Consider the following 24,670-nt stretch of genomic DNA (forward strand, 5'->3'; position numbering starts at 1 on the left):
CAGCAACAAAGACCCAACACAGCCAAAAATAAATAAATTAATTAAATAAATTTATAAATAAAAAAGAAGCATGATTTTAAAAATAGCAATGCAATCTCAACAATAAAAACAAAACAAAGTAAGTTATTTCTTCAGCATCTCCACTCTACCCCTTCCTTTTTTGCTCTTTCTCTACATTCAGGCCCTGATCACCACATGGCCAGACAACTGGCTCCTTTCCTCACCTTCAGTCATCCCTTTGCAGAGGTTTTGTGGTTTATTTCCTTGGACATTGCTTTTGCCATACTTCCTCCTCTGTGCACTTAGCAGCTGCTTTCCTCAACCTCTCCTGTCAAACTGAAATTTCTCAGGCAAGCTTGGCCTCCTATACCTTCCCCACTTCCCTGACAGAGCTGCTTCTCCAGCCAAGCCAGTATGCTGAATGTGGCACATCCTTCCAGCCCTCACATGGGAGAAAGAATAAATTGTCCTGTGAGTGGTTTGTGTGCTATGATTACTACAATAGTATGTTCTTCAAAAGACCTCTAATGTTATCACACCTGGCTTTTTACATTGTTTCATTCTCAGCTGCTGTTTATATTCTTTAAATGATCCTGGGCCCACGTCAATGGTGATTACAAAAATTCTGGTTCCTTGCTCTGGCTGGACTATGGCCCAACTGCATGCCTGAAGAATGCACTAAATCCCGGAAGCAAGGCTGTAACCCCAATGCAAATGCGAGGATATGACTGTATCCCAGAGATCTTGCTGAGGCAGAGGTTTCAGGCATGAACACCTTCCTTCCACTGAGTTGAAAGCTGAATTTGGGTCTTAGGTGACATTCCAGGTGAAGGTACTCCCATCGCAACCCTGGCCTTGCTTTTCCTACTTCAATCTGACCTGAGTCACGAGCTTTGGTAACTGACCGTGCTTTAAGAGTTAGTCTTGGGACTTCCCTAGTGGCGCAGTGGTTAAGAATCTGCCTGCCAATGCAGGGGACATGGGTTCGATCCCTGGTCCAGGAAGATCCCACATGCCGTGGAGCAACTAAGCCCGTGCGCCACAACTACTGAGCCTGTGCTCTAGAGCCCGCGAGCCACAACTACTGAAGCCCTCGTGCCTAGGGCCCGTGCTCCGCAACAAGAGAAGTCACCGCACTGAGAAGCCCGCACACCAAAACGAAGAGTAGCCCCCACTCTCGCCACAACTAGAGAAAGCCTGCGCGCAGCAACGAAGACCCAGCACAGCCAAAAATTAATTAATTAATTAAGAAAAAAAAGAGTTGGTCTTGTCTGGCCAACTTGACAGAAAGCTCAAGGGTCAGAGCTGAATGTAACACTTGTCTGTGTTTTCCCCAAGCTCCGATATACACAATGCTTTGAGTTGAACTAACTCAAAAAGTATCAGGCAGGGCTTCCCTGGTGGCGCAGTGGTTGAGAGTCCGCCTGCTGATGCAGGGGACACGGGTTCGTGCCGCGGTCCGGGAAGATCCCACATGCCACGGAGCGGCTGGGCCCGTGAGCCATGGCCGCTGAGCCTGCGCGTCCAGAGCCTGTGCTCCGCAACGGGAGAGGCCACAACAGTGAGAGGCTCGTGTACCGCAAAAAAAAAAAAAAAGTATCAGGCAGGGAGGAAAGACTTCTTCTTTCATGTCAGAGACATGAGGGCACATGCTCCAACAAAAAAGAACTAAGATAGATATTATTTCAATGTCATAATACATGACAACTCAGTTCTAGTAGGTCTTTGGGTTCGAGTTGGCTCTCCAGGCAGTATGACTCACGCTGTAAGACTTCTCAACAACCACAGGTGCATCCGAACTTTCTTGAAGGACTTCCCCATGCTCTGGCTGCTCATTTTTTCTGGGGGGCAGGTGCCTGGTACCTAATAATTATAACACAATCATTGTCATTTGGTGATATTCAAATGGCATGGAAGGGGTAAAGGGTGGCATGAGAGAAGAGATGTAGGCATATTCTGCCAAGGGTGGCCATGTTTCATAAGTCAAATCGAAGTGGAGACTGTTAGGCTAGTCTGGCCCCAGCACGTGGCCCTGGATCAGCCACCCTTTTGCCTACCCATTCAAGAGCGATGCTTGACAAGGAACAGATTTTAAATACCAAAAAAATCCAAACCAATAGATTTTCTACCTAAGATAAATAATAATTTTAGATGTACCTTCCTTTAATTTGCAAACAACTGTGAAACGATATCCCATGCCCTGATTGCAAGCAAATTACCAGGTAGAAATACACACTCTTCAGTTTTCACCTACAAATCTCTAAAAGTGATGACAGTAAATGTCGTTTGTCTCTAAGTTCCTCAGGCATAGACTCTCTGAGAGCCACTGGAATTTTTCTGGCTTAAAATGCAACGCAAAGAAGGGGGCAGTAGGGAGTGGCCTTCCACCAATGCCCTCAGGTAAAAGGTTCAATTCTTTGTGAGGTTAGACCCAGATCCAGGGTCAGTGCATGGAGATTATTTTACTTCCTTTGGACAAAGGAATCTGCTCTGGTAATAGAAAAACTCATGAATCTCTGGACTTCTTTACCTGTCTGAAGGACAGTGGGATTAGAAGGGTATGCTGCTTTCCCCTGGAATTCAGGATTCCCAGACAGGTAGGAAAGAAGACTAAAGGAAATATTCTAGGAGGTTTACTTATTTTTGAGAGCTGACAACTTGATAGAGCTCACCTACCCTGACTCGTCCAACTGAACTTACCGGTGAAACTTCGAGGCCCTGGCTGTCTGCCATGCTGGTCACTGTTGCGGTCACTGCTGTCTGTTTTGTCACACTTGCCATTTCCTCCTGGCTCATCATTTTTCTTGGGATGCTCTACAGCTTGCTGCCAATCCACGTGCTCAGGGACCTTAATGGGGGGCTGCAGCAGGGGATCAGGCCTGTTTTCAGCCTCATTTTCTAAAGTCACACTACTCTGAGGATGCCAAGGAGGTACTGCCAGCTGCCCAGTAGCTGCTTTCTCTGCCATTTCTTTCACCTCCGCTGGATGTAAGAGAAAGCAGCGTTTAAAAGATCACTGTGAATGCTGGAAACAAAAGCTTTAGATTCTTAAAGAGTTATGTCATATTTTATAGCTCATATTGTCACAATGATCGCGTTTTTGGAATTGCATCATCCTTAGCTTGGCCTGAAGCAGAGGAGAGGAGAGAATTGATGACAGAGTAAGGGAAAGGCAGAATTTCAGTTAGTTACAGTGCTTTTTGCTGAATTAGAGTAAAAAGTAACAGGAAACTTGTAGACGGACCTTCTTGCTGTGAAGATTTTATAAGAAAATGACATCTGAAGCCCCTAGTCTGTAGAGACTAATGGAAGGAATTCCATTGAGTCTGTCTAGCCTTTCTAGACCACGCTGAGCTCATATTTGGGGAGTACGCATGTATGTGTTCATGTGTGTTTTCACTCCCATTTTCTCTACTTTTGCAATGTCACTTAGCATTAGTATCAAAAAACGTAGATGCTGCATCCTGTTAAGCTTACAAGATTAGACTGATACAAAAGGATAACGCCCACAAAATATGTGAAAGTGACACTGCAAGCTCTCTACCTTAATAATGTTATATATTAAACATCTATATTGTGTGTTTTTACTGCATGTGTAATATAGCATACATACATATATATATATGTATACACATGTAAAATAGAAGAATTTCCTATATAGTATAGAAATGAATAAAGCACTTCTCTCTGCAGTGTGTAATCAGAAAGGTCTTGCTTTCAAAATGGAACGATCTAAAAAGAAAAGAATATGGGAGAACAATGCAATAAAGGCTGTGTACTTACAGATGACAACAAGGTTAGAAAGATACTTTAAATTTCATTTTGTTCAACAGAATCCATGACTTTATACTCACTTTTCCATTTTAAGTGTATCTCTCCAGCATCTTCATTATTTCTTGACTTTGTGTTACAGATTTTAGAAGACACAGATTCCATACTGATCCTGAATTGCATAGATTTGGAGGAAGGGAGTGAGTGGACACAAACACATCAGTTTGCCCAAGTTCCTGGCACAACCCCAAGCCCATCAACCCACCCGGAGGACTGTCCCCTATTACTCTGAGCCGTTCCTGAGAGTGCACTGACTCCGACCCACCACCAGGGAGCACTAGACTTCCCAACGTTCAGCCCACAAGGCTCTACCTGGAAGAGCCTCGGCCAGGGGCGGATGACGTGAGTGGTCCCTGTGGGTGGCCTGGCACAGTGAGGAGTGCACCACTGAGCTGTGTCGTTCTGGTTTGGGCACTGGACTCTCTAGGCCTTCCCTGGCTAAGAAATAAAAGGAGTGGGTTAGAAGATCTCGAGGTAGAAGACCCACAACTGAAACACAGCTGCACCAGACAGAATCCTGGTTACTTGGGCTGTAGCAGAGCCCTGCCACAATGCCACAGAACATAGGTGAAGGTTCAGTAGCTGTTCCTGCCCTTTGATCAGAATCCTCTGGTAATATGCACACCTGCGTATCAGTGATAGCACAATAGCTAACATTTGTAAAGATGGTCTTGAGGCACCAGGGGCTCTGAAGAACATTCAGAGATCTTCAGCCTAGTTTCACTGAGTTCGAGACCATGTCCTGCCACTGGCTAGCTGTCTGACTTTGGCAAACTTCAATCTCTCTGGGCCAAGGTTTCCTCGTCTGCAAAACAAGGGAGTTTCTTTTTCCTCTAAATATTCCATTATAATATATATGTTATCACCTATTAAACTAACTCTTTGAAAATGTGTGATCTATGGCATATATGTGAATTCCCTTTTATCCAGAATACCCCACTCTCCCACTGGATCAGAGTGCAGAGACTGTTGAATTGGAAAGGTCACATCCAATCAGTTTCTTTGAAGAGCAATTTGGCAATAGCTATCAAGAATCTTTAAAATGTTCAAACCCTCTGAGCTAGTAACTCTGCTTCTGAGAATCTATCAAGGACATAACCCAAAATGCAAAAAAAAAAAATTTACTGACAAGTCACTGTAGCCCTATTCATAACAGGAAAACAAAAAATAAAGAATAAAACAACCTAAAATTCAACAATGGGGGAAATTCAACAATTTCAAAGTAAGTTTACAGGATGTTTTTAATAACAAGGGATAACCATGTTCTAATATAAAGCAAAAACTGAGGATACAAAATTGCCTACATGTATATAATTACAATTTTTTTAAGCATACAGAAAGAGTAGGTGGATTGGTAGCAAAGTGTTAAACTTTTCTTTAGTCAGTTTTTTGTTCTCCTGGGGGAAGAGGGTGGAGCTGGGCGGGCGAAGCCACAACTACAGCTTTTGCTTTGTCATCCAGTGGCTATACTATCACCCTATATGCCTCTGTCAATGATGTGACTGTTAAACTGTCTGATGCCAGTTAGGTGGTTCTTCAATTAATTTCCTTTGTAAAGGTAAAATACACTAATCTAAAATGTCTGGGCATTTTCCTTGATTCTCCCTTAATGTACATATTTAACCAAAATGAATGGAACAGCAAATTTGTCATTAGTTTTAGTCACCACTGGGAGTAGGTACAAAATTTTCTTTCCAGGAGGACTGACTTCAAGCTGTGGATTAATGTTGCCATTTAACCACAGAAAAGGAAAACTAAATTGATATAATACTCTATCTTGAAAAACATTTATCGCTCCATTAATAATTCCTCCTATGCAGGGACTTCCCTGGTGGTCCGGTGGGTAAGACTCCGTGCTTCCAATGCAGGGGGCCTGGGTTCGATCCCTTATCAGGAACTAGATCCTGCATGCATGCCACAGCTAAGAGTCCACATGCCACAACCAAGAGTTCTCAGTGTCTGCATTATGCAACTAAGAGTCCGCATGCCGCAACTAAGACCCGATGCAGCCAAAATAAATAAATAATTTAAAAAATAATAATAATTCCTCTTATGCAAAATAAAATTTGTTTTACCTAAGTTCTTAAAAACCCAGCATACGCATACACTCTCCTTCTAGTGATCTGTGCTGAAACCAATTCATTTTGTTGATCTGGCTAAAAATCAGAGGCCGCAAGGTAACAATGATACTGTTCAACCCCCTCCTTCTGTCCCCCAGAGTCAGTGATGCTTATTTTGAACAACACTGGTTTTCACATAGTTTGGTTTCTGTAGCACTGGTGCATGGAATACTTGGCAATTCTTTTTATAAGAAAAACAATCTGGGGACTTCCCTGGTGGTCCAGTGGTTAAGAATCTGTGCTTCCAATGCAGGGGGTGCAAGTTCAGTACCTGGTTGGGGAACTAAGATCCCACATGCTGCGCGGTGCAACCAAAAAAAAAAAAAAAACCCACAATCTGGGCAGTTTCAGAAAGGCAGGATGCTTTACTTTTGACAACTGATGAGTTCTGTGTGGCTAACCTGCCAGCCACTTGATGTCCCCTGCAAGTCTCCATTATACCACTATTCTCACTTATGCAACGGAGAGAACTTGCCAAGATCTGTTTCTGTGTTACTATGCCTCATCTCTCACAATCTCTTTGTCACTAGACATATGAAGATCATTAAGTGGCCTCAGGGTCACATGGGAGTCTAAAGACATGGTGACACAAAGAACAATACAATGTTAACCCACCTGCTGGTATTTTGGTTCCTGTTTCTTTCCAAACTGTCCTTGGCTCCGTGAGTGGGCTGAAACTGTTCACTTCTGCTCTGTTTTCCAGGACCAGAAAGAGATGGCAGCTTAAAAATCAGTAGACATGTTTCAGTGCTTTGATGAAGGAATTCCTCTTCCCTTCTCTCTCACATTCTATATATATATATATATATATATATATATATATATATATATATATATATATATATATATATTAGTTTTTTCTTTTTGGCTGCGTTGGGTCTTCGTTGCTGTGCGCGGGCTTTCTCTAGTTGCCGTGAGTGGGGGCTACTCTTCGTTGCAGTGCACGGGCTTCTCATTGTGGTGGCTTCTCTTGTTGTGGAGCATGGGCTCTAGGTGCGCGGGCTTCAGTAGTTGTGGCGCGCACGGGCTTAGTTGCTCTGCGGCATGGGGGATCTTCCCGGACCAGGGCTCGAACATGTGTCCCCTGCATTGGCAGGCGGATTCTTAACCACTGCGCCACCAGGGAAGTCCCTTCACATTCTATTTTTAAAGCCATTCTCGCTAAGTGTGTAGAACTAACCAGACCTCTCTAGACAACTTCATTTTGCATGTTTCACATCTAGTAACGCACCTCTTAGCTGGAGGCCTATACATAGAAATGTTGGCCCCCAGGACTCCAGGCTGAACAGGGCACAAGTGGAGAAGGAGCAGACAAAATAGACATCAAAAATCCCCAAACTTGGACTTCCCTAGTGGCTCAGTGGTTAAGAATCCGCCTGCCAATGCAGGGGACACAGGTTTGAGCCCTGGTCCGGGAGGATCCCACATGCCGCGGAGCAGCTAAGCCCGTGCGCCACAACTGCCGAGCCTGCACTCTGGAGCCCAAGTGCCACAACCACTGAGCCCGAGCGCCACAACTACTGAAGCCCGCACGCCTAGAGCCCGTGCTCCGCAACAAGACACCACAATCAGAAGCCCGCTCGCCACAACTAGAGAAAGCCCGCGGGCAGCAACGAAGACCCAACACGGCCAAAAATAAAAATAAATAAATACATAAATAAATAAATTTATTTTTTAAAAAAATCCCCAAACTTTCCCCTATATTAATTAAGGCAGCAGGTTTTGTGGCAGGAGCCCCAGGCCCTGGGTTCTAATCTGACCTTTGCTCAGACTAACCTAAGAGAGCCTTATGTTTCAGTTTCCTCATCCATAAAACAGGGACAATAATATCTACCTAAATCCACCAGGGGGATGCTATGAAAATAAAACACAACAACAAAAAAAGGCCACAATACTTTGGAAATAGTAGAAGCAAAATAAATGAAAGTCTATGCCCTTTATCCAAAAGAAAGACTTTGGGATCTGCTTACTCCAATTTTAACAAACTTAATTATATATCCTAACCTATTAAGGCAACAAATGTGAGATTTGGGGATGGCAGCAAGGTGCCTAAAGGTGAGAAGATACATAAAAATGATCATAATCTCTCTGGAATATGACCTCCAAAGGCTCTTCTGTGGCGGCAGCATTATATCATGGAACATCACAATAACAGATGTTCAGAAAAATGTCATGGTCACCAAGGAAAGGCCAGTATATATTTAGAATATATCCAAAATAGGTATTTAGAATAATGGGAAGTTTATAATGTTTTCATTCAGTATGATTAAAAATTTGAGAATGGAGAAATTAAAAGAATGAATTTCAATTGTCTGAAAAAATCATTGAGGTGAAAATGCCTTACTCCTGATTATGCTAGAAAACCAGGGTACACTTTTTAAAGAACAATTGAAATACGGTGTAATTGTTTTCCCCATAGTCTCATGTACTAGTAGGTGGCTTCCAACAATGACTGTCATCAATTCCTTCCCTCCCTGCCATTTGGGAGCTGGAATCTACTTCCCTCCCCTTGAATCTGTGCTGGCTTCATGACTTTGACCAACAGAAAAGCAGCAGAAGTGACACTGTCCTAGTTTTTAAGAGGCCTGGCCGCTTCAGCTTTCACTTGGGAAGCCAGCTGCCATGCTGCAGAGAAGCTTGGGTGAATGAAAAGCCAAGCGTGGAGAGAGGCCCTCTGGGGGAGCCTAAGGCACCAGACGGGTAAGTGAAGCCTTCTTGGACCTTCTTGCCCAGCCCAGCCTCCAGCTGAATGCCGTCGAGGGGGTGATCCCAGCCGGTGCCACATGGAATGGAGGAATCACTCAGTTAAGCCCTGTCTTATTCCTGACCCACAGAATCATGAGAAATAATAAAACATTGTTATTTTAAGTCACTAAGTTTGGGCTTTTGTTGTTGTTGTCAGACAGCAATAGGTAACCAAAACACAGTATACAATAAAAGTTATTTCTAATGGTTTTCTAGCAAACTCTAACTTCCAACAGAAACAGAAAAATTAAGAATCTAAGTAAATTCTTTGTGCCTCCTCTTTACATAAAAACAAATGCCAAGGCTTTTCCAAATGTTCTAAGTGAGGACTGAAGCCTCACTGAAATTCAGCAAGGAACAGTGAAACAGCACGAGACTGGGAGTCAGAAACCTGCCCCTGACCAGCTGTGGGCCTCGGCAGTAGCGCAGCAAGGCATGGGGGTTAAGTGGGAGTCGTCTGCCCTGTGCAGGCCTAAGTGGGTGCACTGCAGGTGGAGGATTTTAAAACAATAATAAAACTCACCAAAAGCCTGCGTTTTATTACCATGAGCCAGAAACTCTAAATAATTATAGTAATAAGATCTTCCTTCCAATGGTGCTGACCTCTCCTACTCCACCCCGCTCTCAGCCACACCAGCGGACCTTGGAAAGTTTAAGTCTCTGAGCTTGAGCTTCACACTCTGTAAAAGGATGGGCTCGATCCACCTCTAAAATTCTGATTCAAGAGGCAGCCAGCTCTGCATGTGTGAACTTGTTCAAATTCATTCGTTTAGTCCTTCCCTCAATGACTGTTTATCAAGTACCTTCTACGTGCTAGGCCCCCTTCTTGGTGTGGGGACACAGCATGAGTAAGACCTGTCCTTAAGAAGCTCATGGAGGAACCACTCTTCAACTCATGGTTTCTCACATCATCTGAGGCATCTTCTTTGACTATCGAGTCCCTCTGTCCCCCACTGGCGTCTGAAATACTCATAGTAGAGCTTATAGTTCATTCATCATAATATCCCAGGGTCTAATAAATAGCCTCTTGCTCTATAAATGTTTGTTGAATGAGTGAATGAATGAATGAATAAGCAATTTAAAATGGGGATTAATACCTGCCCAAGATACCATATTTGGTGAGCTGAACTATATAAAAGTGTCAATACTTGATTATTTTAACCTATAGAACAACAATTTCACATGGTTCAAACGTCTCTGAATTTACAGAGAAGGACATGGGCTGTGTGCTGGGTTTGGAACAGGAGGTGAAGAGTTATCTATCTTGGGCTTCCCTGGTGGCGCAGTGGTTGGGAGTCCGCCTGCCGATGCAGGGGACACGGGTTAGTGCCCTGGTCTGGGAGGATCCTGCATGCCGCGGAGCGGCTGGGCCCGTGAGCCATGGCTGCTGAGCCTGCGCGTCCGGAGCCTGTGCTCCGCGGCGGGAGAGGCCACAATAGTGAGAGGCCCGCGAACCACAAAAAAAAAAAAAAAAAAAAAAAAAAAAAGTTATCTATCTTGGAATTCCAACCTAGAGGCCTTACTTCCCAAAGCCAAGAGGACCCCACTGTGAGCTGGCTGTGCTGACATCAGTCCTTGCTCGCAGGTCAGGGGCAATGCTGAGCCCGGCTCCAGATCCTGCTTGTGCTGCCCTGCCCCCACTTCTCAGCCTTACCTGTTGGCCCTTCTCCAGCTGATCCCTAGTGCTTTCTTCAGGGACTTGGGGGAAAGGGGTGAAAGGTGTCCAGCCACAGCTGCTTCTTTTCTTGGACCTTTTGCCAAAATGTTCTCCTTGAAAGTCTCTCATTGTTCTTGGAGACTTTGCTAGGGTCGGGCAGTTGCCCTCAGTGTCCGGCTGCAGGTTCCCTGGCAGCTGCATGGCAGGAGGAATATAGCTTGAAGCTTGGGGGCCCAGGGCTGAAGGCCAGTCATAGCCGTTTGCAAACTCTCTTGAGGAAGCCCACAGAGACCTGCCCTCCTGCTCCTTCTGTGTCATCTCAAGCTTATCTATTTTCTGTTGAATACTCCTCAGCAAATTGGCATTCTGGTGCATTAAGGTCTGTGAAATCTTTAGATTCAGCACACACTTACTGATGTACTGCTCGGTCAGGGACCTGTTGCTCACGTTGCCCTTGGCTCCTCTGGCTGGCTCAGGCAGGCTGGGTGAACTCAGTGAACCACTCTGCCAGCCCCAGTCCTCAAAGGAGAGCTCCGTGTCAGCTTCTGAAGAGCTGCTGTCTTCATGGGAAAAACAGCATGCCTCTCTCTCCATCTTTTCCAACTCTTCTTCCATGGACTTCAGTTCATCTACCTGGTTTTGTCTGGCCCCCTCAAGAGATGAACCAGTTCCTGGGGGCTCTTCCTCTTTGTCATCTCCCATGTCCAGGCAGCCTGAGTAGATTTCGTTGATTTCGAAGCTGCAGAGGCTCGCCTGATCTGGGCTGGAGCTCCTGGCCTCTTCCCCCACAGAGCAAGCAGGAGAAGCAGCGTCTTGGTTCTGTGTCTCCTGGGCCTCCAGACTTGGGTCTGGGACCAGAGGCTCTGGTGTTGCTTTCTTGGTGAGAGTGGAGTGACCCCTTGGTGAATGAAGCTGGCCACCTGCTGAAAAGAGTAGCAACATGCAGCTGATTAAAGTGATTGCAGCAGCTTAGCAGCCTTGGCTTGTTGCTCCAGTAGCATGAGAACACAGAAAAAACCTTTTTATCTTCCCACTCCCTTTCCAGTTAGGAAGACTACCAGATACACACACAGAGGGTGAGAGGGTATTTCTAACTATTTTGATGTGGGTTGAGATAGAAAATTTGGGGGACTTCCCTGGTGGTGAAGTGGTTAAGACTGGGTGCTCCCAATGCAGGGGGCCCGGGTTCGATCCCTGGTCAGGGAACTAGATCCCACATGCATGCTGCAACTAAGGAGTCCACCTGCCACAACTAAGGAGCCCACCTGCTGCATCTAAGACCCAGTGCAACCAAATAAATATATATATATGTATATGTAAGAGAAAAAAAAAAAGAAAATTTGGGAAGGATCAAACCCGGGAGGAAATGTTCTAAGCTTAAGTTATAGTATGTTCAAAACATGCATAACTTCAGGACAAGCAAATTACAGGCCCCTGAATCTTAGGACTAAATTCATACTTTACACTAAAGGTGTTTGAATATTCATGTCAGTTCAAGTTGTGCTCTTTGTGAGCATCTGATAAAAGAAGCTGAGACACTGCCCAAGAAGCCACTGCACTGAGAGAGATAATACTTCAAAAAATAACTCCAGGACTGACTACCCACCACCCCTGGTTGATGGTGTAAGCTCGCAGAGAATGGGTCGAAGGAGCCAAAGTAATAAGAGCTTGGAGGGCCATTCTGGAGGCTTCCAGGCCTGTCCAAAGAGTCAGAGAATAGTCACTTGGCTAGAATCCAAAGGCCTATGTTCCAGGTGCGTAATAAACCTGGAATTGTGAGCAAGCCACAACCTCTCTGAACCTTAGTTTTCGCATCTGGAATATGAGGGCATCAAGCCAGATGATTGCAAGGTCCTTTCCAGCTCAGAGCTCTAAGGTTTCCAAGTGTACTAAAAAGCAGTAAGGCTTTAGAAGAAAGGTTGGAAGGAAACACCAAAATGTTAACAAATTATTTCTGACGAATTAAATGTTAAGTAATCTTCTTTGTATTGTTTAGAATTTTCTATAATGAGCAGATAATAGTTTTAAATTTTAAAATCACCATTTTTATTTGTGAAACAATTAAATACATTCCTAAATCATACTAGAAAGAAACAGATTGTTACTGCACAGTTCTGGATCCAATCAAGGTGTATATGGAGCCCAAAAAGTTTAACTTAATAATTTTAAGGATCTTGATTTTTCCCTAAGGCATCCATCCTTCCCAGTATAAGTTATGAGTATAGTTTGGAGGAGTTGATTAGTTACAGCTCTCAGAACACATTCATGTCAAAACCTGTGGGTTTTGGCCATACCTGTGGGTTAAGGCCATACCTGCTTCCTTCAGCTCTTTTATTTGCAATGGATGTTCTGAAGTCACTCCTAAACAGACATTGACATCAGGATGGAGTTCATATCTCTGCACCCTGGGACTCTCAGTTGGCTGAGTTCTCTGGGCTCCAATAAAATCCTGTAACAAGGGAAGTACTGGCAAGGACATATCTGCAATCATCTGAATGTCAATGGTGTTTTAGAAACATATCTAGGTGTCAAACAAACCCTCCGTTACCCCAGTTGGGTAGACTGACTGTAGTCCTGATAAATGAATTAACTGTTAATTACCAATATTTAAAAAGTAATAACAGGGACTTCCCTGGTGGCACAGTGATTAAGAATCTGCCTGCCAATGCAGGGGACATGGGTTCAATCCCTGGTCCGGGAAGATCCCACATGCCGCGGAGCAACTAAGCTCGTGCACCGCAACTACTGAGCCGGCGCTCTAGAGCCTGCGAGTCACAACTACTGAGCCCGTGTGCCACAACTACTGAAGCCCGTGCCCCTAGAGCCCGTGCTCCCCAACAAGAGAAGACACCACAATGAGAAGCCTGCTCACCGCAACGAAGAGTAGCCCCCACTCGCCACAACTAGAGAAAGCCCGCGTACAGCAACAAAGACCCAATGCAGCCAAAAATACAAAAAAAAATAATAAATTTTTAAGAAAAGTAATAACAGTAGCTGTCATTCATTGAATCGCACTGTGTGCCTACAGGGTGTCCCTTTTATGTACTGACACTCCGCAGCCTCCCTCCACAATTCCCTGCTGCCCTCACCAAGTTAGGCAGTTAGAATTTTCTTGGGAACACAGAAAGGGTGTAATGAAATGAGGATTTCCAAAATATCCTACAAACTTGTTCTCTAGCTTCTTCTTGGTCTCTAACTCCCTATCCCCTGAGATAGGTAAGCAGAAATAAACTCCCAACAACTTCACAGCTTACCTTTAAGTCATTTTTCAGAATATACTGGATATCTTGAAGGTTCATAGTTCGGTCTTTCTGCTTGACCTGGATGCCTGACTTAACAATGTCATAGTAAGGTTTCGGAAGCCTGACATCAGCTTCTAAATAATTTCCCGACACTATGGTTTCTTTAATAACTGAGCCATCTAAGTCATCCCAGGGTATGCTGTCTGTTAAGGAAAAAGCCATAGGAAGGAGAGACATTAAGAAATCACATGAAATTGTCTAACCTTTGTCAAGTCACTCAACCTCTTTAAAATTAACTTCTTTCTGTAGAAAAACTACCGGAAGCCCAGTAACAAAGGAGAAACCACTTGACCCAAATAACAGGGAAATCCCTGCCACAGAGACAGGAAAAAATAGTGTCAGACTCATGTAGGTATGGACTCTCTGCTGGCAGACCTAGGGACCACAAGGGAATGTTTCCTGGTGTCAAGTAGGCTTGCCCAATACATTCATGTCATGGAAGGTGTGGTTTTTGCCTCTGAGACTGTAAACACTGCTAAATGGGGGCTGATTCTCACCCCCTTAGTGAATGTGGCATGTATGCCTTCACCTTAGAGTTCTATATGTTTGGAAGGGTTTCTATGTCTTTTAAGTGACACTGCTTATACATACGCTGGATTCTGGGTGTGTTTGATTTCACAGTTTACTTCTCAGAGGCCAGTCCTTTCCCCTCGTTTATAAGTTCTTAACATAGAGAACAGACTTGCGGTTGCCAAAAGGGATGGGGGAAAGGAGTTTGGAGTTGGTAGATGCAAACTATTACATTTAGAATGGATAGACAACAAGGTCCTAATGTATACCACAGGGAACTATATTCAATATTGAACTATAGGGCTTCCCTGGTGGTGCAGTGGTTGAGAGTCTGCCTGCTAATGCAGGGGACACGGGTTCGAGCCCTGGTCTGGGAGGATCCCACATGCCTGCCGTGGAGCAACTAGGCCCGTGAGCCACAACTACTGAACCTGCGTGTCTGGAGCCTGTGCTCCGCAACAAGAGAAGCCGCGATAGTGAGAGGCCCATGCACCGCGACGAAGAGTGGCCCCCACTTGCCATAACTAGAGAAAGCCCTCGCACAGAAACAAAGACCCAACACAGCAAAGTAAATTAATTAATAAACTCCTACCCCAAACATCTTCTTTAAAAAAACATATATATTGAACTATATTCAATATGGTTTTTCAATATGAGAAACCATAATGGAAAAGAATACAAAAAAAGAATGTATAATACATATATGTATAACTGAGTCACTTTGCTGTACAGCAGAGATTGCACAACATTGTAAATCAACTATACTTCAATTTAAAAAAAAAGTTCTTAAGAGGCACCTTACAGAGACCCACCCCTAAGCATTGACAGCAATATTCAGTTTAAAAACGCTCCTTGGATTAAATGCATTACCACTGACAGGCTGATAGGTGAGCTTTGCTGAGTCTTAAAGAACAGGTTAAAAGAGAAAGATTTCTGGGAGATCATCTTATACCTTCCATAAACCCAAAGAGGTTTCCTTAAAGAAGTTTTTTTTGCCTGTGTCCTGCATTTTCATAAAACTAAGTAACACTTGGGGGAAAAAAAATTCAACCTAAGAATAGGGACTTTGGTCACTGTCAATGAGCTCTTTGATCTACCTGTTAAAATCTCCTGTATGATCACAGAAAAGCTGTAGACGTCTGACTTCACTGTGGCTGCCTTCTGTAAGATCACCTCCGGGGCGGCCCAGTTGTAAAGCTGGGTGGGGAGGGATACTCGAGTCAGGTCCTTGTGTACACCTCCATCCCGGCTACGGAAGGAAACACAAAGTAGGGCTCATGTCTTAAAAGATCACTGTGATCACCATGCCGCACATGTGTGAAAACATTTGCCTCTGAAGCCTGACAACCTCCTTGAGCTTCCAGAAACCAGCTAGACCCTGAGCTAACCCACACTGCCTGCTATTCCAACGCCTGCAACTCCTTACCGTTCCTACCCGAGCAGGCCCTGCCCTGCCTCCCACCTCATCTGGCCGCTCTCTCCTGCTCACTCACTCCTCTCAAGTCACAGGGGCCCTCTTTCAGTTTCTCCAGCATGTCAAGTACATCACCACTTCAGGTCTGTGCACCGGTGGCTTCTTCTGCGTGGCATGCTTTGCCCACAGATCCTAGCACGACTGGCTGCTTCTTGTAATTAAAGTATTAGCTCATAACACATATATGTGGAATCTCAAAAAAAAAAAAAGGTTCTGAAGAACCTAGGGGCAGGGCAGGAATAAAGACGCAGACATAGAGAATGGACCTGGGGACACGGGGAGGGGAAAGGGTAAGCTGGGACGAAGTGACAGAGTAGCATGGACATATATACGCTACCAAATGTAAAATAGATGGCTAGTGGGAAGCTGCTGCATAGCACAGGGAGATCAGCTCGGTGCTTTGTGACCACCTAGAGGGGTGGGATAGGGAGGGTGGGAGGGAGACGCAAGAGGGAGGGGATATGGGGATACATGTATACATATAGCTGATTCATTTTGTTATACAGCAGAAACTAACACAACAATGTAAAGCAATTATACTCCAATAAAGATGTAAAAAAAAAAGTATTAGCTCAAAAATCACCTCCTCGGAGAGGACTTACCTGACCACCTAATGTAAAGTAGTCCCAATTTATTGGCTTCAGAGCACTTATTATCTGAATTTCTTGTTCATTGATTTATTGTTTATAATCTGTCTCCCCTCCACCAAAGTCAGCTCCACGAGGGTAGGCCACTTATCTGTCTCTTGTATCACCGTATCTCTAAACTTATACCAGGGCCTCAATGCTTACCTTTTGATTGAATGAACCTAAGACCCTTTCAAGAACCCCCTCAAGCCCCACCTGCTTTATCAAAGCCTTCTGAGACTCTTCCAGCTCTTCGTGATTGCTTCTTTTCTGACCTCTGCCCTCTTGGGAACGAGCCCTCTCAGTTTAGCACTCAAAGGTTCACTGATTGGCTTGAATAACTCAACTTCGCAACCAGGCTCTTTGAGAGCTAAGTCAGAGTATCCTAAATGTCTTCTGGGCCAAAGAGAGTCCTCAGGGTGACCAGCACTGACTTCTGCCCACAGCTGTCATGAGCATCAAATGAGATCACACGTGTGGGAACACTCGGTGAACCATAAAGCACTAAGCAAGTAAGGAATTAATATGAACATTATGGTAGGCATTTGGTAAAGACTTGGTGACTGCTGGTTGATAATTAAGAATTAAGTTTTTGGGAATTCCCTGGAGGTCCAGTGGTCAGGACTTGGCGCTGTTACTGCTGGGGCCCGGGTTCAGTCTCCCGCGGGGAACTAAGATCCTGCAAGCCGTGCAGCGTGGCCAAAAAAAAAAAATTAAGTTCCTAAAAAGCAAGTAACCAGAAGTTCTTTTTGCTGGCAAAGGAAAGCTTTTAGAGGATGGGATGGACTTCTCAGACTTTGAATAAACTTCCCTAAGTAATATTTCTTCCGGTAGAACTTTTGATAGATGGCAATGAGTTCAGGAAGCCATGAAGCTATAAAAGACCGTATTTTTGTTTTGTTTTCTCTCTTTTTTTAAAAAAAAAGATGGTACATTTAGACTCTTTAGTTGTATTGCTCAATAGGCAAGTGTGGCCTAGGTGTCATGTGAACAGCGTGGATACACATGCAAATATTATATTAGTATCACAGGAAAAGCAATGTCGTGTTTTATTGTCAGAGATATATTCTGAGGACCTAGCACACTTGGCTCTTCACCTTGTAGGCTGACTGTCCAAAGGAGACACTTACTGACCCTCTTGGGCCTCTCAGGCTGCCTAAGGCAAGGGACAAGTTATTTACAATCAGGATTTATATCCTTTCTCTTTTACTTCCACTCTTCTGATCCCTCTTCCTTCTCTGTTAACGCTAGTGGGGTGTAGGAAGGGAGTTTCTTTTCTGGCCGTCATTCCATGGTAGTTATTTTTCTGGGCTTCAGCTCTGACATCATTAAAATTACATTTGGCTATGGCTATGTGATACCACTTGCAAGGTCAATTCCAGCTCTAAAGATTCCATTAAGAAGGAGTTGAAGAATAGGAGAAACTGCTGTATCATTTTTACACCAAGAGATGGAGTGCTACTCTTAACGATGACATTCAACAACTGTACCGGCCTGAATAGAGTGCTACCAAAAATAAATGCAGAACTGAAAGCTGTTTTGTATTCTTGGGTAATCAACTCACATTATGAGCTGTCAAATGTTGCTGACGGACATTTCTGCCCAAAGTTCCATTCTGAGGTCAACAAGCCCAAAAGAGCTCACACTTTCCTACCCATTTACTTCACAGCCCCTCACTTGACCAGTCTGTGGACCCCAGCTTCTCGGTGCATCTCACATCTTTCCCTTCTATTTTGGTTCCTTGGTCACCACCAGGCCCTGCCCTGTGGCCTCCTGGCTGGTTTTTCTACCTTCAACCTCCAATCCGTCCTGCCCCTATAAGCCAGGAAACGTCCTCTACCACCTGATTCTAGCCACAGCTGGGTAACCTCAGACCACCTCTTCACCTCTCTGGGCCCCAGTTTCCTCTTCTATAAAAGGACAGCGTTGGGCCTGGCCATCTCCAAAGCTCCATTTCACCCTAGGATTCACATTTCTACTGGAGAGCTCAAGTCAAAGAAACTGTTATACCTCCATTTCAACAACAGATGGCGCCGCATCACTGGCAAACAGCTTGGGTTCTGTCAGCCTTCTTGAAAAGCCTGTTATCAACGGCAAAAATGTCCAAATCCCTTAGCTTCTACTGCCCTTGAATACACAGCCAAAGTGGTGAACCCTGTTCTGAATCATTTCAAAGTTTCCCTTCAGCTAGACTCAACCATTCACTCAAATGCTTCCTGAGCACTTACTGTGTGGCAGGCTTGAGGTGGGTGCTAAAGATGAACAACTCACGGTCCCTGCCCTCTCGGATGGAGCTCGCCATCTCGGGGGGCAGAGACACTCGGCTGCAGGGGAGTGAAATATGCTCAGTGAGGTGGGGACAGGGCTTCAGTATAGGCTTCACAGGGTGTGGTGGGAGACTGTGTCAGAAGTGAGTTTAAAAGGATAAAAGGGAGTGTCAGGTACTCCGGAGGCAAGGAGCAGAGCGCTGGGAAATGGCGTGGACTGAAAGTGTCTTCAGATGGCCAGGCAGAGTGGGAGGTGATGAGCATGGCACTGTAGGCGGAGCCCGACCTTGGAAGGCTTCTCACCCTGCAAAGTGCCGGGACTTAATCTTCTAGGCCATGGGAGCCACTGGGATTGAGAATGGACCAGATCTGAGACTGAGCCACTCAACTGGCGACAGCTGTTTGGCCTCCACCGGTTCCCACATGGAACACTGCTCCAGTCACACCCTAACTGTTCCCCTGCTTCTCTCTCGTCCCGTCACAGCCCCTTCTCCACATGGCAGGAGTGAGGGGGTCTGCTTAACCTGTAAATTTCAGCCATGACACCATTCTGCTCAAAAAAAACATTCACAGCATCCCCGTGTTCTTAAATTCAAACTCTTTGCCAAGGTCCATGAGGTCAAGCACAATCTGGTCCCTGCTCCCCTCTCCAGGCAGAGAGACCAAGGGCTCATGCGGTCAAGGAAGTGAGTCTTTCCACTTCATTCATTTAAACAACATGCTGAGCTCCCACTTATTCTAGGCATCTGAGACATGGCAGCGGATAAAACAGAAATCCCTGCCCTGGTAGAGGTTTTCATGTAGTGAGAGAAGTATATTATGAACATGTGAGCAGCAAAGACCTGCTGAGAGACTCAGAAACAAAGCCTCAGCGATGGTGGTAGGTGAGGACCAGGGTAAGTGGAGGTAAGCAGATCTAAGCCATGGGTCTGCCCGTGGCTGAGGCCTCACAGCAGCACAGGAACAACCTGGGCCTAGGGCTCAGAGCTGTGGACGACAGCAAGGAAGCACAGGGGAGATCCTCTGCTCCCCAGAACCTAGGGGCAGGAGATAGGAGCCAGCCCTCAACTCTCAGGAGGACTCTGACTCCTGCCAAATGGGAAGTGAAGCCCATCCACCAACCCTTGAATAAGGGCATTGTTTTTTGTCACTGCTTCCCTCACAGCACTGATCCCCACCCATCGGGACCAGGACCGCAACGCTCACCAGCACCCATCGCCTTCTCGCTCCTTCCAGGATGCACAGCTGTGGTGCATTTCCCAGCCTCCCTGCAAAGAGGTGACTTGGCTCTGGCCAATGTAGAGTGGGAAGCGACAATGCACACGCTGCAGGTAGTCCCTAAGCCCCGCTGCGTCCCTCCAGGCTTGCTCTTGCTCGTTGACCAGCATGCAGAGAATACAGTGGGGGGACTGAGGCCTGGGGGATGGTGAAGCCACAGCAGGGAGGAACGTGGAACATAGTGAATGCCGCCACCACCCCCTCACACACACACACACACCAGAGTGCAATGTGAGTGAGAAATACTTCGGTTGTGTGAAGCCACAGAAAATTTTGAAAACTTATACATGCTGGCTAATGTGTGCTCATGCTTGTTAAATGTTTATTAAAATGAGAATGTCCTGAGCAGAAATAACTTCCCCAAAGTCCCTCTAACCTTGGCTGACAGGGCAAGGCATTGGGAAACCTCCTCCTCCATGGATAGCCAGCTCAGCCCCCCAATGAGGAGTCAAGCCCAGATCAGATTCTCTCTCTATAGCGAAGCACCCCCAGGGAGATCCTGATTGGACGTCATGATTGAGGTACACCCACCTTTCCATCATGTACTCCAGGTTGGTCAGCCTCGCTTCCCCTGTGGAGACGATGTGGATGGCGTAGGAGCTGAGGGAACGGTGGATAAAGCCCCGAGAATGCAGGTATCTCAGGGCGTCGGAGGTCTGGAGTAGCAGGTGCACGATCACCTCCATGTGCAGTATGGGGAACTGGGCCCGCTGCAAGCAAGAGATCAACCACCAGAACAAAGGGGACTGCGGCCCCCGACACTGTAGAATGCTTTGTAGTTCCCAAAGTCTTTTCAACTGATCTCCACGACAGCCACATAGTGTGCCCATTTTATAGCTGGGGAACCTAAAGCTCAGGGAAGTTAAGTGATCGGCTAAGGTCCCACTGACCCAGGGCCCCTGGCTCCAAACCGGGGTTCCTTTCTCTCAGCCAAGCTGCTTGATACCGTGAAAAATGAGGAGAAAAGTCCTCAAAGCCTGGTACACACCTCCAGAGTGGGCCTGCCACCACCAGCAATGCACCTGCCCCGCTCTCCATCCCCAGCCAAGCCTGTGCTGCGGGAGAACCTAGACACGTAAAGGACACTCCACCCCCTACCACAGTCAGATGACCTAGAAAGTTCATCCTAGGAGGACAGAAATTCACTCACACCAAAGTACCCAATCATAACAGGTCTCTCCCCAGAGAAGTGGCATTTTAAGTTAACGCCCTCACCCAAGGAGAGGAAAGGGAACTAGGACACTAACAGGAGGTGCTCAGGCAGGAGGAATGGCGAGCCATTTCAGGGAAGAGCCCTTCCTGGAGGGTCTCTTCTCACTCCAGCCCAGGGTCTTTAGAACAAAGTCATGGAGAAAGAAAAACAAATCTTTCAGGACCTCTCTGAAGCCACATGTCAGCCCAAAGCATGTTTCCCAGGGAGTCTGTGGGTCAGGGAATATGTCCCCGCCTCCACCAGGAAGTCTGAAAAGGGAGAGGGGACTGATAAAGACTTGCATATAAAGGTCCTGCAGGGCACCAGTGAAAATACCGGGAAGTAAGACCAGAGGCTGTTTGATTATAGTTAGCTAAAAGTGTGGCTATGTGATTTCTGGGTCTACTGAGCTCTTAGATGTCTGATAAAAAAGCAAGACAAACAGTAATACAATCATACTCGTTCCAACGTGCTCATCAGCCTTAAATGGTGTGTTATATAGCTCCCACAGAGTAAAGAATTAAGAGGTTTCTCAACTCTTCTGCTGGGGGAGAAGGAAGAGGGAGGAAGGGAAGGGAGAGCTGGGGCGGGGGGTGGGGGGGAGCAAGGGAAAAACCCAGGGAAACGGCCATTTACCCGTTCATGGAGGACAGAGAACAGCGTGCCGATGGTGACACGCTCGTACACGAGGCGGGTCTTCTGCAGGCCCTGGGACAGGCACACAGCCATCAGCTGTAGCAGGTGAGGGTGCCGCAACTTGCTGCAGAGGGAAGGAGGCTTCTGATGAGGCAGAGGGAAGAGGACATGATGGAAGATGGGCGCTTTCCTTTCTTCTTGGCACCCTGAACGCACTCCATACAAATACTATTTGCACAGAATGTTCTTCCAAGAAAGGGGGATGGGGTGGGAGTAGGGGTCTCTGTTGGTGGAACCCTTGACCTTTCACTGATCAGAACCTGAGGGCTTAGGGTCATCAACGACAATGTCACTAAGAGCTACTAAGCAAGGCACTTTATACACATCAACTTGATCCTAACAACCAGTTGCAAGAAAGGTATCATTACAGTTACACTCATTTTAGAGATGAGGAAACCAAGGTCAGGGAGATGTCAGGCCCAAGGTCATAGACCCTCATATCAAAATCCACGCTGTGGGGACTTCCCTGGTGGTCTAGTGCTTAAGAATACACCTTCTAATGCAGGGGACGTGGGTTTGATCCCTGGTCACGGAACTAAGATCCCACGTGCCACAGGGCAACTGAGCCCACGTGCTGCAACTACTGAGCCTGTGCACCGCAAAGGAAGATCCCGCGTGCTGCAATAAGACCCGACACAGCAATAAATAAATAAATATTAAAAAAAAAATCCATGCTGCGTCTATGAGCCCTTCCAGCCTCCTTGAGTCCCTTTAGGATGACTTCTCCAAAAGGAAGGATCTGGCTTTACAGGAGTTGAGTGATTTCCTCAGGAGAGAACTCGATGAGCCAGGGCCTATTCCAAGGCCTCAGCAGCCCTGGTATGAAACTGAGGATGGATTTCCTGCCCCTTTGAAAGATTAACCCCTGAGCCACAGGAAACCTAAGGTACTGAGACCCATCAGCGTGTCCTCAAAGGAGAGACATGGTTCCTCAGACACGTGGGTCTCCAGCAGAGCCATGCTCTACGAAGATAGTCTTGCACACGCTGACCTGATGGGCACAGGGCCCAAAATAAGGTGGGCCTCAGGGGCTGCAGAAGAGCCCGCCAGGCCTGAAGGCTGCACCTCAGAGACATGTGTCATGGGGAGTTGATCAGCTGACAGAACTGAGCCCCTACCACCCCCACACTCAGGCTATTCATGAGTTCTTCTTTCTTGGCAGCCCTGGGAAGTCAAATCAACCTACAACGAGGAAATGCTAAGGCTGAGGGGGCTGGTCTCCACCCTGAGGCACAGCCCTGCACAGCCCTGAACTTGGGTCTGAAATGCTCTTGGGTTTTCTTCTCACCTGCTGTGCTCTAGCTCAGCAATTAACAAGTCAGCCAGCCGCCGCCTGCGGCAGTGCGGGTGGGTGGGAAGATGCAGCTCCTTCGCTGTGACCCTGCTCCCGTTCCACAGCAGGCTACAAGGGCAGGAGAGAGTGGGAGCAGAAGGGAGTGAGCAGCCTCTGCTTCAGTGAGGAGCTCTGTAGCCAGAGATCAGAGAAGCAGTGTTTATACAGACTCTGTAAAGCCCCCACCCCAGCACTGCTGGGTCCTCCCTCCTTCCACCCCCGGGGGCCTAAAGCACTTCAGGGACTTAGTGCAGGTGGCAGGAAGTCACTGAAGGATTTAAGGGAGGGAGGGACTTGATCAGGTTTGTATTTTAGAAAGACAAGGGTACCAGCAGCATGGGGAATGGGAGGGCAGTTAGGACGCTAGCCTGGGGGAGGGACAGTGATGACGTGGGCAAAGGCCACAGCAGTGGACAGAAGAAGAGGGGATGTGACAACAGATCTGCGGCACGGGCAGGAAAACAAGAAGCATATCCGCAGGGGATGCAGAGCCTTGCGGGTCTGTGGAGGCCTTTTTAGAAGGGTGTGACTTCTAAGCAGGGAAGAGGCAGCCAGGTTCAAGGAGGACAAGAGACCTGGGCCAGGACAGCTCCTGTGACCCCGCAGCAGGCAGGCCTCTGGGGACTGAGAACGTCCCAGGGGCTTTCATCACAGCCAAATCCTATCACTGCCGCCTCCGCTGCATTTGGCTGGTGAGAGCCATGCAGGGCTTCAGTACCCTTTGACCTGAGGCCAGACAGTCACCCCTATGCTGCCTCTAATTCTCTAGAGAGTAGAAAGGTTGAAACACTGTCATGAGTAATCTTTCAGAGCGGTTGTTCTCAACAAGGGGCCATTTGGCCTTGTCTGTAGACATTTTGGTTGTCACAATCACAAATGTAGGGGGTTGACGGGAGGCAAACACAGCTGCTACTGGCATCTAGTGAGTAGAAACCAGGGACACTCCTAAACATCCTACAGTGCACAGGACAGCCCCCAACAATAAAGGATAACAAAAATGTCAATGGTGTCCTGGCTGAGAAATCCTGATCTAGACATCTGCTTTTCAGTGTGTCCTTGTGTTTGGGCAGAAACCCTCCACACACAAGGAAGTCACTAAAGTCCATCCTTCCTGTGGGACTAAGTCTCACCTCCACTGGCCAGCTTCCACTTACTTGGTCATGACCATGTAGGGGCCACTGAAGAAAGAGAAGGCGGGCTCATCGTCAGCTTGAATCACTTCCTTTTCTCCAATTACTGGAAGAGATCCTAGGTAAGCCAGCTGCGTGCCCCCTGTGAGATAAAACTGAAAGCAAAGCACAGCTTCAAATGGTGGGGAAAAACTCCAGAACTTTACCAGCCAGCTAAAAATAGAGAGAGCTGCTATTTATCAATTTGCTGAATACCCCTATGCACCGGACATAATTCTTTTTATTATCTTTAATCTTCCAAGAGGCACTGCAAGGTTGTAATACCCTTTCCCTTTTGCTAGGGAGGAAACCAGAGGCTCACGGAAAGAGGTCAGATGCCGGCCTGAAGCACCAGGCCTCAGGCGCCTCTTGAGACACCCACAGAACATGCCTGAGGGCTTCGCTGGGAATTAAAGGATCATTGTCTAAAACTCCCCAAATCTAGCCCAAAGGCGTTCAAGAGAACTCTC

General features: G+C 46.5%; 1 protein-coding gene across 8 annotated transcripts in view; it reads right to left on the bottom strand.

Annotated features, from left to right (window-relative positions):
* The window catches only part of TEX14 (testis expressed 14, intercellular bridge forming factor), a 56,958-nt gene that overhangs the window by 24,889 nt on the left and 7,399 nt on the right, over positions 1–24,670 (bottom strand). For 7 of the 8 annotated variants that reach the window (XR_009537534.1, XR_009537533.1, XM_060134015.1 and 4 more), the window contains 13 exons: positions 24,186–24,316; positions 22,987–23,100; positions 21,639–21,762; positions 20,342–20,520; positions 15,263–15,414; positions 13,608–13,798; positions 12,667–12,802; positions 10,351–11,276; positions 6,567–6,673; positions 4,144–4,269; positions 3,855–3,943; positions 2,701–2,982; positions 1,763–1,863 (listed from right to left, as the gene is read on the bottom strand). Coding sequence is in view for 6 of the 8 variants with exons in the window: in XM_060134015.1 (XP_059989998.1) it covers positions 1,763–1,863; positions 2,701–2,982; positions 3,855–3,943; positions 4,144–4,269; positions 6,567–6,673; positions 10,351–11,276; positions 12,667–12,802; positions 13,608–13,798; positions 15,263–15,414; positions 20,342–20,520; positions 21,639–21,762; positions 22,987–23,100; positions 24,186–24,316 (2,658 nt within the window). In the remaining 2 variants the exon portion in view is untranslated. The remainder of the gene's footprint in view (positions 1–1,762; positions 1,864–2,700; positions 2,983–3,854; positions 3,944–4,143; positions 4,270–6,566; positions 6,674–10,350; positions 11,277–12,666; positions 12,803–13,607; positions 13,799–15,262; positions 15,415–20,341; positions 20,521–21,638; positions 21,763–22,986; positions 23,101–24,185; positions 24,317–24,670) is intronic. The other variant, XM_060134016.1, reaches the window with a different exon arrangement.

Source organism: Lagenorhynchus albirostris, chromosome 20, assembly GCF_949774975.1.
Source record: "Lagenorhynchus albirostris chromosome 20, mLagAlb1.1, whole genome shotgun sequence".
In the NCBI taxonomy this organism is placed as follows: Eukaryota; Metazoa; Chordata; class Mammalia; order Artiodactyla; family Delphinidae; genus Lagenorhynchus; species Lagenorhynchus albirostris.